The following is a 17666-nucleotide window of genomic DNA, read 5'->3' on the forward strand; positions in this document are numbered from 1 at the left end:
GGAAACCGGAGCACCCAGAAAAAAACCCACATAGACACGGGGAGAATGTACAAACTCCTTACAGACAGTGGCGGAATTGAACCCGGGTCACTGGCACTGTAATAGCGTTACGCTAACTGCTACACTGGATAGAGATGATATATTTTTCCTGTCATAGATACGTGTTAGCCACCTACTGGCCAGTTAAACATTTTGTTTTATTCATGGGAACTAGTACAGTAACTTTGAGAAATGCACACATTCCAATAAATTATTAATTGATGGGAGGATTAAAGAATATATGATATCCAGTTCCACTAATAGTACATGGTCTGTGCTATTAGGTTCATTTGATCTTAAGGTGGAATCATTAAATCACTTCACCCTGGCAGTAAACGTAGGATACATGGAGACACCACATCAATGTACAGTAGAGGGGGAAACAGAAGGGGGATTTAAGAAATTAATTCATGCGCAGGTTAGGGATATCTTTATAGCGGATGCAGTTATGTGGAAAAGGGGTAAATATGGATGGAATATAGAATTCGGGATCCAAACAATGAAACAGCTGATGAACAGAATTTACCAAGTCATCTGAGCCTGTAGTAGGCAGAACTGGCTGCAGTGGCACATGTAGTGATTTTGGTTCCTGCCTCCGTACACTACCTGTTCAGATTCTATGTTTGACTTCAATTTATTGACAGAGTTTATATTTGGGAAAAACAAGGATTTAAGTTAGCAAATGGAAAAGCACTTTCTAGTGGTCCAGTGTTAAAGACATTTTGCATGTGGTGAGGGACAATGCAGGGAGATGTGACTATTTCAGACACCTCATGAGTTAATGACAGGAAGATCTATGAGAACAACAGTGTACTTTTTGTACCAATTCTTAAAGCAAGGCGAGAGAAAGTGGTAACCTGGGAGAGATTTATAAGAGAACCAAAATGAAAATTGGAGGAGCTCTATCAGCAAGATTAATTGAACATTGGTAGAACACATTAAGGCATCAAAATGAATAGAGAGCTAAATATGGGACCAAGGAGATTTCAAGTGATGGTGAGAAAATATGCAGTTTTTGACTATACGCATAAATAAATAAATAATATGTAACATTGTGGACAAAGCTCATCCAGTGGTTTGTGCTGTACCCAAAAAGTAAAATTATTTCACATCAATTGAATGAAACAACCAAGGGTATAAGAGACCGTCATGAGTATGGTGAAATGTTGGACCTTAGGGGAAGATGATTTGCCTACAGTAGTACATCACTAGTTTCAGATCCAGAAATCAGGCAGGAGATATGACTTGAGAAGTCATACATGCTAAGAACTATTATACAAATATTGTAAATGACTAGCAACATATTTAACCAACCAGATCTGTGTAGTTTGGATCATAATAAAGGGGTCATTGCAGAGCAAGCTTTTTAATTTGCTTTATTTCTGCAGAAAGGAATGAAGAGGGAAGTGGCACCTCTTAAGGTAATCATGAGGAGCTGGACAGTGTCTGCTGAAGCCGACTGCTGCACTTCAACTAGCACATTTCTGGGGAGAGCAGTAAAAATTGGGATGCACTCTATAGAGTTGTTTTTCACATAGGTGATTTAACAATAATGTCAGTTAAACAGAGCGGGTTTTAGCTTTCATACAGGATCAAGGTTAAAGGAGGGAGACAAATTTATGTGAAATGCAAATTTGAATCATTTAGGGAAAGCTAACCAGTGCACAACATCCAAACTGTGAAAGGCCACAGACATCTCATCATAGACATCACAGACTGTTCACATCTGCACCTTGAAAACCATGGGTAGGAGAGTTGAATATAACATCTGAGCTTATATGAAACCAAATATGTAAGGCATGGTATAGTCCACTGTTGGTCAAACTGAGATATGAGACAGATACTAATGTGAACATAATGCATTCAAAAACACAGTTATATGTGTGTTAGGATGACACAATTACAATGTACCAGTGAAAAACAGCATCAAATAAGTTTCCTGAATTTAAACAACATCTTTTGCTAAAATGTCCAGAGATACCAAGATCTAAAAATGGATTGGTATTGATCCCAAATGATCAAACGTTATATCAAAATGTACTGCACCAGGAAATTTCAGCTATTTTAAATTCAACTAAAGTGAAATGTCCGAAATGGTGTAAAAGAAATACCCAAAGGCTTACAGACAAAATGTGACAACATCTGGTGAAAAGATTTTGGGAAAATAAGGGAGATTCATGGGAATTTAAATCTTTAGAAAGTCATTTTCTTATTGCTATGATCACAACTCAAGCCCACAAGGGGAAAGGAAGAAATGAGGTCTCATAAATTATTTAGTAACAGAAGTTAGGGCAGGAATGGAGTATAATAAAGTAAATTTTGTAAGTAATGAATTAAAGAAAGCAAAGCAACAAATGTTTTATGGCAAAGCAATAGTTTAACACAGTAGCAGCTTTATGAAAATTTTCTAGTGCCTCTTCATTTTGCGAAGGCTGCTAATTCAACTTTAAATTTGTCTAGAAAGACAGATCAACTCATAAAACAGTTCCAAGGCATCCCAGGGTGATACATATATGATTTATGGTAATTGGTTAATACAGCAAACCAGCCACAATTTAGAAAGATTGGAAGAGACATGTACCTGAATCAATAAGCAATGAACATTTAGCACAATTAACAGACTATGAAATTTCACCTGATTTGAGCTTTTGTAAATTAAGAAGGTTAATTAGAGTTCAGTTATTCTATCACACATGTCATGATCTTCCTAATGATTTAATAGTACTAGTGGTAGTGTTGAGGTTTCCTCTTATTCTAACTCACCACAGACACCCATTTTGGGCAAGAAGCATTAGCCACATATTAAATTGGACAGATATAATATTCAGAACATCAAGATAATGCATCTTATGTAGTCTATAGTATTATTCAGATAGGTGTCTTCCCATAGACCTAATGGGATGTCAGAAAGGGAAAAGGTAACCTGTCCCTGCATACTACCTGATCAGAAATGACCAGTACATGGATTCTCTGGAAAGAGGGCAAATTGCATCATGCACTCTACATCAGCAAGTTATGAACCTGTTGATTTACCTTGGGTGGTGGTGGTGGAATGGAATGCACTGTGTAACCACAGCATTATTTTTCTTACACTGATAGCTTCATATGCCCAATTATATTCTCAACATTTTGTACTATGCCTTCTCCAAGAGGGTCAATAAGACGGAGCATCATACAATCCTCACACCCAGGAAAAGAATTGAGTCATGATATTTCTAACCAATTGTCTAATCTAAATTTTGGAGAAAACATGAACAAATTTGGATATGATATTGACTTGCTTGAACCTGAAGTCTGGACTAAAATAACCAAACCACTATATGATCTGGATGTCATTCAACATGTGATGAAAGTCAAAAAACTGTAGATGCTGGAAACACTCAGCAGCCATGCAGTATCTGTGTAAAGAGAAATGAAGTTAATGTTTCAGATCAAAGCCCCCGTGTCTGAACTGAAAAAGAGAAAATATGTTTGTTTAAATTGCAGAGAGAGTGGGGAGGGATGGCTAGGACAAAGGTAATATCACTGATAGGTTTGCCATGGTGATGAGTTGTTGGTGAAGCCATTTTGATCAATAGATTAATGAGGGCCAAGTCTGTCTTAATGTGGGAGATAATGGAACTGTCCTTGTTTCAGTCCTACTCAGACAGACTTCCTCAGCTCCTTTTCTAGTACACTGATGACTGTATTGGTGCTGCTTCCTGTATTCATATGGAACTCCAAAATGTCATTACTTTTGCTGCCAATTTCCACTCTGCATTGACCTCCATCTGTCCTTCTCTGACTTTTCCCTTCCCTTTCTGATCTTTCTCTCTCTATCTATCAATGGCTTCATCAACAGCTTATCACCATGATAATCCTGGCCACATCTTATCAGAGATATTACCTTTGTCCTATCCATACCTCCCCACTCTCTCTGCAACTTAAAACTAACTTGTTCAGGTGGATGGTCACAATTTTTTTCCCAGGGTGGGTGAATACAATTGTATGACTATATAATAAGTGTGCTTGATAGAAGAATAAATGAGTACCTGGATAACTGAATTGACATTCAGCATCACATTTTTCCACAAACATTTGATCACTAGATTCTGTTGTCCTAGTTCTGTGCTCAGAATCTTCATATGCACCAGGCATACTTCCTTTCAGACAGTTGAATTCATAAGCTGCAGACAAAGGAATCACAATTTTAGAAAACATTTTATCTTGATATTGTTTTATTGTTTGTAATATAAGTTAATGATTTAGATGAAAATGTAGGTAGTCTGATTAGTAAGTTTGCAGATGACATGAAAATTGGTGGCTAGTGAGGAAGGTTGTCAAAGAATACAGCAAAATGTAGATCAGCTGGAAATTTGGGTGGAGAAATGGCAAATGGAGTTTAATTCAGACAAGTCTGAGGTGATGCATTTTGGGAGGTTAAATGCAAAGGGAAAGTATATAGTAACTGGCAGGACCCTTCGGTGCATTGATGTACAGAGGGATCTTGGGATGCAAATCGATAGCTCCCTGAAAACGACAAAACAAATCGATAGGATGGCAAAGAAGGCGCACAGCATGCTTGCCTTCATCGGTTGGGGCACTGAGTATAGAAGTCAGGAAGTCATGCTGCAGCTGCATAAAATTGTAGTCGGGCCACATCTGATGTTCTGATCACCACACCATAGGAAGGATGTGGAGGCTTTGGAGAGGGTGCAGAAGATGTTCACCAAGGTGTTGCCTGGATTGGAGTGCATTAGCTACAAGAAGAGGTTGGACAAACTAGGATTGTTTTCCCTGGAGCATGGGAGGCTGAAAGGCAACCTGACAGAAGTATACAAAATTATGAGGTATAGATAGGATAGAAGTCAGTGTTTTTATCCCAGGGTGGAAATGTCAAATACTAGATGGCATAGATTTAAGGTGAGAGGGGAAAGTTTAAAAGAAATGTGTGAAGCAAGTTTATTTTTACACACAGAAATTGGTAGTTGCCCGGAACTCACTGCCGGGGAGGTGGTAGGAGCAGATACCGTAGCAACCTTTAAGAGGCATTTTGGTAGACACATGAAGAGAAAGGGAATAGAGGAAAATGGACCATATGCAAGCAGGTGGGATTAGTTTAGATTGGCATCGTGATTGGTGCAGACACGGTGGGCCAACTCCTCTCCAAAACATATATTCAGCAGATACACCTATGCAGTGTTGAAGGACTGCTGCCATTTTTTTCCCAAGTGATATTGGGTTCATAGTCTTTGAAGCTTCTCCTGTAATGCCTGAAATTAGGAATTTTGCTTCATTTATGATCACTGCCTCTCCAGCTGGCTTGAAAAATCTCATGCAACTATGCAGAACTGAAGTAAGCTTTCTTAGCAAGCCACTGCTCCTTCATCAAAAGGATGAAATGTCATTCATCGAATTTACTGTTGGCAGGACTTTGCAGTGTCCAAGTTGGCTACTGCACCTTCCTGTGTAGCAGTGACCAGTTCAAAACCAATACTGGATGCAAGGTGCTTTGGTATGTCAAACGATATAATACTGTCTCTAAATGATCGACTTGTGACCTTGTTACGGTAATCTACCTCATATGGTCATAATCTACCTCATTATGGCTCTGCCCCTTATTGTCTACCCGCACTGCACCTTCTCTGTAATTATAACACTTTATCCTGCATTCTATTATTGTTTTCCCTTGTACTACCTCAATGCACTGTTGTAATGAAAGGATCGGCATGGATGGCATGCAAGACAAGTTTTTCACTGTACCTCAGTATATGTGACAATAATAAACCTATTTACCAAAAGCAGGCTCTTTCTAAAATTCATTATTTACTTATCTGTTTAAAAAAAGTATTTGTCTCTTTGGAACCTGAGTAAAACTTAGTGAAAGGACGAGAAGAGAATGAGGCCACTTAACCCTTTAAACATGCTTTGCCACCTTCCTCAAATCCTTTAATACAATTGGCTACCAAAAATCTGTTCCCCCTACCCACGGAAGAATGTACCTGTGATTAAGGGAGTGAACTGAAGGTTTACCAAATTGATTCCCGGGATGATGGGTTTGGTGTATGTGGAGTGGTTAAACAGACTCACTTTAGTTTAAATTTGAGATATTAAGGGAATCAAGGGATATGGGATTAATTTTGAAAAGTGGCACATTAACTTTCAGTGATTCATGTATGCGGACTCACAGGTCCCTCTAAACACTCACACCTTTCAATCTCTCACCATTTTCTTAAAAAAAAGACCTCATGATCTTCCACATTACTTTCCTTCTGCCAGGAAATCGACTGTGATATTTGTAAGTTTGCTAACAAAGTAAATGTGGGTGGGAAAGTATATTGTAAGAAGGATACTAAGTTTCAAGGCACTTCAGACAATTGAGTGGTCAAATCCATGACAAATACAGTATAACTTGGATAAATGTGAAGTTATTCAGTTCAGCAGGCAAAACAGAAAGGCAGGAGCATTATTTAAATAGTGATACATTTGGAAATGGTCGAAAAGCAGCAGAAATCACAGAGTCCAGATGAAGGGTCTCAACCCATAACATTGACTCTCCATTTCCCTCCACAGATGCCGCTTGACATGCTAAGTTCCTCCAGCATCTTGTTTGTTGCTCCAGATTCCAGTATCTGCAATCTCATGTCTCCATAAATTTGAAAATGTTGATTTACAAAGGAACCTGGATGACCTTGTACATCAGTCAATTAAAGAAAACATGCAGGTGCAGGCAAATGGTATCCCTGCCTGAGGGGTATGGGATGCTTGGTCACAATCTCAGAATAAAAGGTATGATATTTAGGACTGAGATGAGGAGAAATTTCATTACTCAGAGGATGGTGCACTTGTGGAGTGATGGTGGAAGCCAAAAGTCTGTAGGGATATAGATTTAAAGACACAAAAGGTATCCAAGGGTTTTGGGGAGAGGGATAGAATGTTGTATTGAGTTAGCCATGCACATATTGAATGGTGGTGAAGGTTTGAAGGGCCAAATAGCTTTCTCCTATTTGTATTTTCTATGTTTTGTTTTTTTTATTCCTCCTCAAAACACATACTGCAACCCAGTTTTGGATCATCAGCAAATTTGGATATACTAGGCTCCCGCATCCAAATCATTATATGGATTTTGAACAGCTGGGGGCTCAACACTGATCCCCATGGCACCGCACAATTCATAGTCCCCCAAAATGAAAATAATCTGTTTATTCCTACTCTGTTTTTCTGGCCATTAACCAATCCTCAATTCACGCCAATACATTGCTCCCAATGCTGTGCAGTCTAATCTTATCTAATGATCTTGTGTGTGCCACCTTATCAAAGACCTTCTGGAAGTCCAAATACCAACCTCCATTGATTCCCTTATATATTCTGCTGGATACAACTACAAAAAATGCCAACAATATTGACAGTGTCCAATCCAATTATTATTTTCTAATTGCCCTGTTAGCATTTCCTTAATAGTAGATTCCAGTAATTTCTCCACTACTAATGTCAGGCTAACTGGTTTGTAGTTCTCTTTCTCTTTCGCTTTCTTAAATAGTGGGGTTACATTTACAACTTTGCAATCTATGTGAACTATTCTAGAATGCATTTCTCCATAGCCACCGTTTTTAAAACCTTGGAATACAGATCAAGAGGTAGAAAAACCATATGATATGGATAATGGGGGACTTCAGTTATTCATATATAGATTGGGACAGCAATATCATAATGGGTGAAGAGGAGGGGGAGATTCTTAAATGTGTTCAAGAGAACTTTCTTGATTAGCAGATATCTATCCCAATGAGGGGGCAGCATTGCTGAATGATTCTGGAAAATGAGCCAGGCCACATGGAACAAACATTAGTGGAGAAACAGCTATCATATAGTAATCATAATGTCATGAGGTTTGGAAAAACCAATGAAAAGGATACTGGTCAGCATTAAATGAAAAAGTCAATAGGATTAGTGCCAATTGCAATGGGATGAAAACAGATCTGGCCCAGGTAAACTGAAATCAAAGTTTGACTGGTAAACAATGGGAGACCTTTATCATTTGATCTACATTCTTAAGCGGAAAAAGGCAGAGAAATTAGTGCCAGAGCTCCATGGATGACCAAATTGAGGCTGAAACTGAGAAGACAAAAACAGCATATAAGAGGTGACAATTTGCTACACAAATTATAGGGCTCTGAGGTGTGCAGTGGAACAAAGAGACCTGGGAATACAGATCCATAGTTCCTTGAAAGTGGCGTCACAGGTAGATAGGGTGGTAAAGAGAGCTTTTGGCACATTGGCCTTCATAAATCAGGGCATTGAGTACAGGAGTTTGGATGTTATGTTGAAGTTGTACAAGACATTGGTGAGGCCGAATTTAGAGTATTGTGTGCAGTTCTGGTCACCTACCTACAGAAAGATATCAATAAGTTTGAAAGAGTGCAGAGAAAATTTATAAGAATGTTGCTGGGACTTGAGGACCTGAGTTATAGGGAAAGGTTGAATAGGTTAGGACTTTATTATCTGGAGCACAGGAGAATGAGGGAAGATCTTATAGATGTATACAAAATTATGAGGGGTATAGATAGATAAGATTTCTTTATGAGTCACATGTATATCGAAACACACAGTGAAATGCATCTTTGCGTAGAGTGTTCTGGGGGGCAGCCCGCAAGTGTCACCACCCTTCTGGCGCTAATGTAGCATGCCCACAACTTCCTAACCCATACGTCTTTGGAATGTGGGAGGAAACCGGAGCATCTGGAGGAAACCCACATAGACATGGGGAGAACATACAAACTCCTTACAGATAGCGGCGGGAATTGAACCCGGGTTGTTGGCGCTGTAATAGTGTTAATGCAATAGGGTGAATGTATGCAGGCTTTTTCCTCTAAGATTGGGTGAGACTAGAACTAGAGGAAATAGGTTTAGGGTGAAAGGTGAAATATATAAGGGGAATCTGAGGGGAAACGAGCTGCCAGTGGAAGTGGTAGATGCGGGTTCAATTGTAACATTTAAGATAAGCTTGGATAGGTAAATGGATGGGAGGGGTTTGGAGCGAAATGGTCCAGGTGCAGGTAGATGGGCCTAGGCAGAAATCAGGTGACATAAACTAGATGGGCCGAAGGGCCTGTTTCTGTGCTATAGTACACTATGACTCTACGCTATGACTCACTTATAGGCAATTACAAATAATTTCGCAGGAAAGTGAAAAAAGGGAAATAAGAGCGGTAGAGAGCATGACAAAGGACTGGAAGTAAACATAAACAGGAATCAAAAATATTATACAGGCAAGTGAATAGGAAAAGGATTGTAAAGAAGAGAGATGGGATTGATTGGAGACCAAAATGGAAATGTACTCTTGGAAGAAGAGGCCATGGCTGAGGTACTAAATGATACTTCTCATTAATCTTTACCAAAGAAGATGTTGCTGGAGCGCCAACAAAGGAAGATTAACGTGTGATTCTAGATGGAATAAGAATTGCAAAAAAAGATGCCATTAGAATGGTCAGCTGCACTAAAGTGGATAAATCACTTGGGCTGGATCGGAGGCATCCTTGGTTGCTAAGGTCCTAGCCATGATCTTCAAAACAGGTATAGAGCCAGGGGGCTGGAGGATTGCAAATTCTTGTTCAAAAAAGGATGTAGAGGTAAACCCAGTAACTACAGACAAGTCAATTTAACTTCAATGTTGGAGAAATTTCTAATAAGTGATCAAAATAATAATTAGGAATAGAATTAGTATCCACATTTGGATTGATTAGAGACAGCCAACAAGGATTTGTTAAAGGCAAATCATGTCTAACTAATTTGATAGAGAATTTTGATGAAGTAATGGAGAGGATTAATGATGGAAATGCGGTTGATGAGGTATATATGGGCTTCCAAATGGCATGTGACTGAGTGCCACATTAGAGGGTTGTCTTCAGGATTGAAGCCTATGGAATATGAGTTGTAGTACAGACTTAAAATTGGCTAAGTAACTGGAAGGAGAGAGTAGTAGCATGAGGTTTTGTTTTGGACTGGAGGGAAATATGCAGTGGAATTTCTCAGTGATCAGTACTAGAACTATTGCTTTCCCTAATATATGTTGATTTAGACTTGTGCATACAGGGCACAACTTTGAAATTTTCATTTGATACAAAACTTGGAGGCAGAATGAGCTGTGCAGGGGATAGTAATAGATTTTAGGGAGATACAATATGGCTATGGAAGGATGGGTAAGTGGCAGGTGAAATTTAATGCTGAGTGACTTTTGTTGAAAATCAACAAATTTTGTTGAAAATCTTTGTGATTTTTATAAATTACTTGGATGAGGGTGGGTTAGTAAGTTTGCTGATGACACAAAGGTTGGAGGGGTTGTGGATAGTGTAGAAGGTTGCTGTAGGTTACAACAGGACATTGATAGGATGCAGAGCTGGGCTGAGAAGTGGCAGATAGAGTTCAACCCGGAAAAGTGTGAAATGATACACTTTGGAAGACTGAATTTGAGGGCAGAATACAAGGTTAATGGCAGGACTCTTAGCAGTGTGGAGGAACAGAGGGATCTCGGGGTCCATGTCCATACATTCCTCAAGGTTGCCGCGCACGTTGATAGGGTTGTTAAGAAGGCATATGGTGTGTTGGCCTTCATTAGTCGGGGTATTGAGTTCAAGAGCTGCGAGGTAATGTTGCAGCTCTATAAAACTCTGGTTAGACCACACTTGGAGTATTGTGTTCAGTTCTGCTCGCCTCATTATAGGAAGGATGTGGAAGCTTTAGAGTGGGTGCAGAGGAGATTTACCAAGATGCTGCCTGGATTGGAGAGCATGTCTTAGGAGGATAGGTTGAGTGAGCTAGGGCTTTTCTCTTTGGAGAGGAGGATGAGAGGTGACTTGATAGAGGAGTACAAGATGATAAGAGGCATAGGTCGAGTGGACAGTTAGGGACATTTTCCCAGGGTGAAAACGGCTAACACAAAGGGGCATAATTTTAAGACGATTGGAGGAATCTATAGGGGGGATGTCAGAGGTAAATTCTTTTACACAGAGAGTGGTGGGTGTGTGGAATGTACTGCTGGCAGAGATTGTGGAGGCAGATACATTAGGGATATTTAAGAGATTTTTAGATAAGCACATGAATGATAGAAAAATGGAAGGCTATGTGGGAGGGAAGGGTTAGATAGATGTTAGAGCAGGATAAAATGTCCGCACAACATCATAGGCCGAAGGGCCTGCACTGTGCTGTTATGTTCTATGATGTGAACTATTATATTTTGGCAAGACCTGTTAGAATTTTGAATATTTCAATGAGAGCTGGTCGCACTTTGCTAAGCTGTAGTGAATACAGACCTAACTGACCAGATCTCTCCTCATACGATAGGCTCATCTTTCCAGGAATCAGTCTGGTGAATCTCTGTTGCACTCCCTCTTTGACAATTATATCCTTTCTCAGGTAAGCAGATCAAAACTACAGATAATAACTCAGTCTCACCAAGGCCCCTGTATAATTAGAGCAAAACATCTTGCAACAAAGGCCAGCATAACCTTAACTGCTTGCTGTATAAACATATTTAATTTAGTGATTGGTGCACAAGGACAACTAGATCCCTTTATACATCAACAATTCTTAACATCACTATTTAAATAATAATTTGCCTTTCTGTTTTGTCTAGTAAAGTGGAAAACCTCGCATTCATCCACACTGTCATGTATTTGCCCACTTATTCAAATTGCTTATATCACCTTAAAGCCTCTTTGTGATGCCCTCACAAATCATAATCACACCTGGTTTCATGTCTTCAGTAAACATAGAAATCTTACTTTTGGTTCTCATCCTAATCGGATGTATTGTGAATAGCTGGTGCCCAAGCACTGATACTCACTGTACCCCACTAGTCACTGTCTGTCACCTTAAAAAAGTCATTTATTCCTACTCTCTTTCCTGTTAAACAGTAATGCCAAATACATATCCACTGATTCATCCTTATCTAGTTAGATCGTCAAGTAACTTCAGTAAATTTGTCAAATGTGATTTCCCTTTTATATATCAATGCTGACTTTATCTAAGCCTGTTAATATTTCCTTAGTGCTTTGTTATCACATCTTTTATAACAAACTCTTGTATTTTGCCCACTATTGATGTTAGGCTAACTGGTTTGTAGTTGCCTGTCTTCTCTTTCCCTTCATTGTTAAATAATGGGATTATATTTGCCACCATCCAATCTACAGGAATCATTCTATATCCTATAGAATTTTAGAAGAACCAATGCATCCAGAGAGAGTAAGCTGAGAAAGTATATTCTCATTGTGGAGCTATCAAGAACTCGGGGTCACAAAATGAAGGGGATTGACAAAAGAAAAAAAATGACATTAGGGAATTTTTTTTTCTCTGCTGCATGTGGTGAGAATCTAGAAATGCACTGCCAGGGATAGTATTAGAGCCAAATTCAACTGGTGGGTTTGTGAAAAGAAAGAAATTGCAGAACGACAGGGAGTTTACGGGGAAGTGAGTCAGTATGGATTCAATAGAATGGCTCCCTCCAGTGCTGAAACCGATATGTGATTTTGTGGCATAATTGATATGTCATACAATACATCTACAGGTATAGCGTCTAGTTTTGTTGAAATAAAAATGTTTGTAATTTTTCATGAGAGTTAAATTTCTGATTTTGTACTGGTATTTCTAAAAGTGAATATGTATGAAGGTACTGAAAGAAAATTCTTTATAAACATGTAGCTCCCTTCACCATCTCCAACACCGCCACTTACCCTCCCCCTCCTTTATCATATTCATAATTAATTTGCATTTTTTGGTCTGTTGACTATCCGACCACAAGGAAACCACCATCATTTAAGAGATTCCAAATTAATCCACTGAAAAGTCTGAACTTCCAGAAATTCTATTGCACCTTATATCTGTACCATTATCAATTCTCCTGAAGCATTTGTTCTGTCAACTTACAAATATGTTTCCTAAACTTAGTCCAGCAAGGTTGCAAAAATTTCACAGGAGAGTCAAGGACTGCCAAATATGCTGTTACGAACTGGGTTACTATTGGTGCATGTCCCTTTAAGATAGGGCATAGCAGGTGTGTGTGGCGTGCTTACATCAACAGAAGATAAAGGACGTTGTTGAAGGAGTCAGTCAGAGGAGGGAGAGAGAGAGAGAGAGAGCGAGAGAGAGCGAGAGAGAGAGAGAGAGAGACCAACTTGCTAGTCTCTATCGATGGATGGAAAACAGTAACTGTGCCTGTCACTACAATCCACCTATGGATTTTTGGAGTAATCCGGTGGAGTCCACTTTGTCGTTAACCTGTGGAGGGAAACAGGTATTTGTGTGGACGGCCACGTCTCAGATGCTTTTCGGGGTGGCAGATACTTCGGAACGACACAGTGGAGTTCACTTTGTTGTTGACCTGTAGAAGGAAACAGGTATTTGTGTGGATGGCCACGATTCGGATGCTTTTCAGGGTGAGGAAGTCACTACCGAGTAAACACTGAGGTGTCGTTTGGGTTCCATCGTGGAACATTTGGATTTTGTAATTACTCTCTATTTTCTCTTTACATCTATGTCTTGTCTTCAGACAACAGTGGTTGTTGAAGAAGCCTTTGCTCATGTTTTACCTTATGGCTTGCTGACTAGAACTTTAAGAACCATTCCTGGACTTGGAGTTTGGGAATTTGCCACACCCACACTACGAGTTTAGTTTTGGGGTTAATGTTTAAGGTTTATCATTTGTACTTCTAACATTCTAACATTTTTACATTTATTTTTCTTATTATCATAAGTAGCTATTAATAAAGTAGTTTTTAACACTGAATCATGACTCTGTGTGTTTCTTTTGTTGCTGGTTTGTAACAATGCACTGGGCTATAGTCGGAGAACACGGGTAAACTATGAGCTCGTAGACCAGTTGGACCACCTATCTGCCTGACCCACAATGTATTGTCGATAGTTCTGTAAGAAACATGGGGCAACTATCTGAACTTCAAAGCCACATCAGTTCTCCTCAATGTCTTGAAAATTCCATTCAAATCACCTCCTCAGATCTATGTTGGGTCTCTCTGATCAAAGTGGTCAACCTATCATTAATTGCCAACTCAAGAAATTTCTCTCTAGATGTCACACCAACATGTCTATAATTCCCTGGTTTCCCACTCTCAACTTTCTTAAATAACAGAATGCCTCACTTAATTTTTAAATCCAAAGGCACGGTTCTCAAATCTGGAAACATTGGAACATTACAGTTAATGTTCTAACCTACCTCCTTAAAACCCAGGGGATTTGTCACTCTATAATTCCATTTTTCCTTTCAATACTTTTATTTTGCTTAATATTGGTAGGCTGTTGTGTAAGAATCCTGATCTCATACCTACTTTACAAAATTAAACTCTGTGGGAGCAGCTTTGTAATCTATCAAACCGTATGTGAATGGTAACCTTTGAAGTTTTTTCTTCATTTAACTTTTGAAGGTATATCATCTTTTGCTGCATTTGTATCTTCTGTAAAACCAGTTCAAGATGGGGCCCTTTGCAGACTTGTGAGAAGTTCTTTTCTCACCAAAAAAACCCTTGCAGCATAAAAGAAGGTCTTGCTGTTTGCTCGGTCCCTGTGACTGGGTTATTTGTAGGCTTTCCACCAGACATGATAAATGATATTCATGTCTCCACCTTATCTCAGTCTCCCTCAATGAATGTTATTGCCAAGGTCTCTGTTGCAGTTGCAGTGCAACATCCACCTTTATAGAGTATCAATCCTATTAACTCATTGAAAACAAAATATCCCGAAGAGTCTTGACAGTGTGAATGTGGAAAGTATGTTTCATCATGGGAAAATCTGGAACTGGTAATCACTGTTTAAAAATAAGGGGTTGCCTACATAACACAAAGGTGAAGTGATTTTTTTTGTCTCAGAAGGTCATGAGTTTTTGTAATACTCTTCCTTAAAGGGTGGTGGAAGTAGAATCTTTAAGGAATTTTAAACCAGCAGCAGACAGATACTTGATTATCAAGGTTGTCATGGGTGGACAGGGATGCAGAGTTGAGGTTACAATCAGATCAGCCATGCTCTTGTTGAATGGCATCACAGGCTCTAAGCTCCAAATGGCCTGTTTATTAATAAGTTTGTTGTGATTACAACAAACCTTTGAGCAGTATTGTTCCCAATCATTCCTTTCAAGTTGGTAATAGCATGTTCAACAACTCATCATAAATCTCTGCACCTTCCTGATTGGGAGACTTGACCATTACCTGGCCTTCCATGTAAATGAATTATACATTTCAAAGGCAAACTCTTAAAAGAGTTCTTCCTAAACCATGGTTTCTCCTCTGCCATTGTTATCAAAGCCCTTGACCGCATTTCCTATGCCTCTGTCTCACCTCCTCTCCTTCAGGACAGAACAAAGATAGGATTCCTCTCATCCGCACCTCAACTCCACCAGCCTCCACATTCAACAGTTCATTTTCCACAATTTCCACCACCTTCAGAGAATTTCCACTGCCAGATACATCTTCTCCTTTCCTCTACTTTAGCACTTCACAACCATGTTCCCTTTGCAACTCCCTGGTCCACTCTTTTGTTCCCACCAACCACCCACTGTCTTATGGCACTTTGGCAGCTTGCAACCACAGGCGATGCAACACGTGTCCTTTCACCTCTTCCCTTCCCACCATCCAGGGACCCAAACAGTCTTTCCAGGTGAAGCAGCTCATACGACTTCCAGTCCAGTGCACTGCATTTTGCATTCACAATGTGGTCTCCTCTACCTTGGAGAAACCAGACACCGATTGGGTGATTGCTTTGTGGAACACCTGCATTCATTCCGCAGGGGTGTCCCTGAGCTTCCTATTGCCTGCCATTTTAATTCTCCATCCATCGGTCTGTACTCCTCTACTGTTACAATGAGGTCCAATGCAAGCCTGAGGAACAGCACCTCATCTTCCATCAGGGCACGTTGCAGCCTTCTTGACTTGATAGTGAGTGCTACAGCTTCAGGTAACCTGACTCCTGTCTGTATCAGTCATCAATTTGTGACATTGGCTTAGCTTATTTGCTGTTTTTTAACCTTTTTTTTCCTTTATTTTCCTCTGAGAGTGGAGAAATGGCCAGCACAACCTGCAGGCACGCCTCGCTGCTCTGCATTTTTAAAAAAATTTTACTTACAGCGTGGTAACAGGCCCTTCCGGCCCAATGAATCTGCGCCGCCCATTTTAAACCCAAATTAACCTACCCGTATGTCTTTGCAATGTGGGAGGAAACCGGAGCACCCGGAGGAAACCCACGCAGACAGGGGAGAACGTACAAACTCCTTACAGACAGCAACGGGAATCAAACCCCGATCGCTGGCGTTGTAATAGTGTCGCGCTAACCGCTACGCTACCGTGCCACCCCTCCTACTTTTCTCCTCCTACATTTCGCAACTCCTACATTCTTTTTTCTATGTTCTTTTGCCTAAATTCTCACTTTCCAACTCATTGACCAGACAAACCTTGTTTACAATTTATATCCATAGACACCCTGGTTTTACCCCATCAGAAACATTCAGCCTTCCCCCATCACCCCTGCAGCTTAACAAGCTCTTTTTGTCTCCTTTCCAGTTTGACGAAGGGTTTTCAACTTAAAATGTTAGTGCTATTTCCCTTCCCAGAGATGTGGCCTGACCTGCTGTGTAGCTCCAGTGTTTTCTGTTTTCTTTCTAAGTAGAGTTTGATTGGATCAAATACTGCTCATACAAAGGTGTGTGTGTGTGTGTGTGTGTGTGTGTGTGTGTGTGTGTGTGTGTGTGTGTGTGTGTGTGTGTGAGAGTGTGAGAGAGAGAGAGAGAGAGAGAGAGAGAGAGTCAGGGGGGGGGGCACATGACAGCAAGATGGATAAGGATTGCGGAATTATACGTGAGGGAAGTTGTATTTGAGATGAACTGACTGGCAGCCTCCAGTATTGAGAATGAGAACTTATATTGAATTTGAATTGAGAACTTATACAAGGCATCTTCCAGCTAATGCTGAGTCAAGCTGATCCGAAAACTAATCACTCAGCATCTCAGGCACAGATGCTGCCTGACCTGCTGAGTATCTCCAGCATTTTCTGTTTCTCTGCTGAGCACAGATTTGTGAGATCCATGAACAACTAAAAAAGTGAAAGCTATGGGGGCAGATCCTCCAGATTAAAGTCTTCCCCAGGTAGGTCATCTTTTATACACTGGCAAGGCTCAAGGCAGTGCAAAGCCTCACCCTGTGAAAGTACTAACCTTTGATAGTCAGGGAGGCACTGCCTTCCAGCTTTCCTGCTATCAAAGCAGTCATTTTAATTGAATGTATGTGAATACCTTTTATGTTTAGAGTCATAGAGTTATACAGCATGGAAAGAGACCCTTCAACCCAATTTGTCCATGCCAGTCAGGATGCCGACCTGAGCTAATGCTATTTGGCTGCATTTGGCCTATAATCCCTCTAAACCTTTCTTATCAATGTACCTGTCTAATTATCTTTGAAATGTTGTAATTGTACCTGCCTCTACCACTTCCTCTGGCAGCTCATTCCATAAACCAACCACCCTCTGTGTGAAAAAGTTGCTCCTCAGATCCCCTTTAAATCTTTCCTCTCTCACCTTAAACCCAGGCCATCTAGTTTTCGACCCCCCCCCCCCCCCACTTACCCTGGGAAAAAGACAGTGACCATTCACCTCATCTCTGC

General features: G+C 40.1%; 1 protein-coding gene across 1 annotated transcript in view; it reads right to left on the reverse strand.

Annotated features, from left to right (window-relative positions):
- Positions 1-17666, reverse strand: part of LOC127568721 (uncharacterized) — a 44120-nt gene that overhangs the window by 5730 nt on the left and 20724 nt on the right. The window contains exon 5 of the mRNA XM_052012791.1: positions 4071-4205. Within this exon, the coding sequence (XP_051868751.1) occupies positions 4071-4205 (135 nt within the window). The remainder of the gene's footprint in view (positions 1-4070; positions 4206-17666) is intronic.

This window comes from Pristis pectinata, chromosome 3, assembly GCF_009764475.1.
Source record: "Pristis pectinata isolate sPriPec2 chromosome 3, sPriPec2.1.pri, whole genome shotgun sequence".
NCBI classification, from domain to species: Eukaryota; Metazoa; Chordata; class Chondrichthyes; order Rhinopristiformes; family Pristidae; genus Pristis; species Pristis pectinata.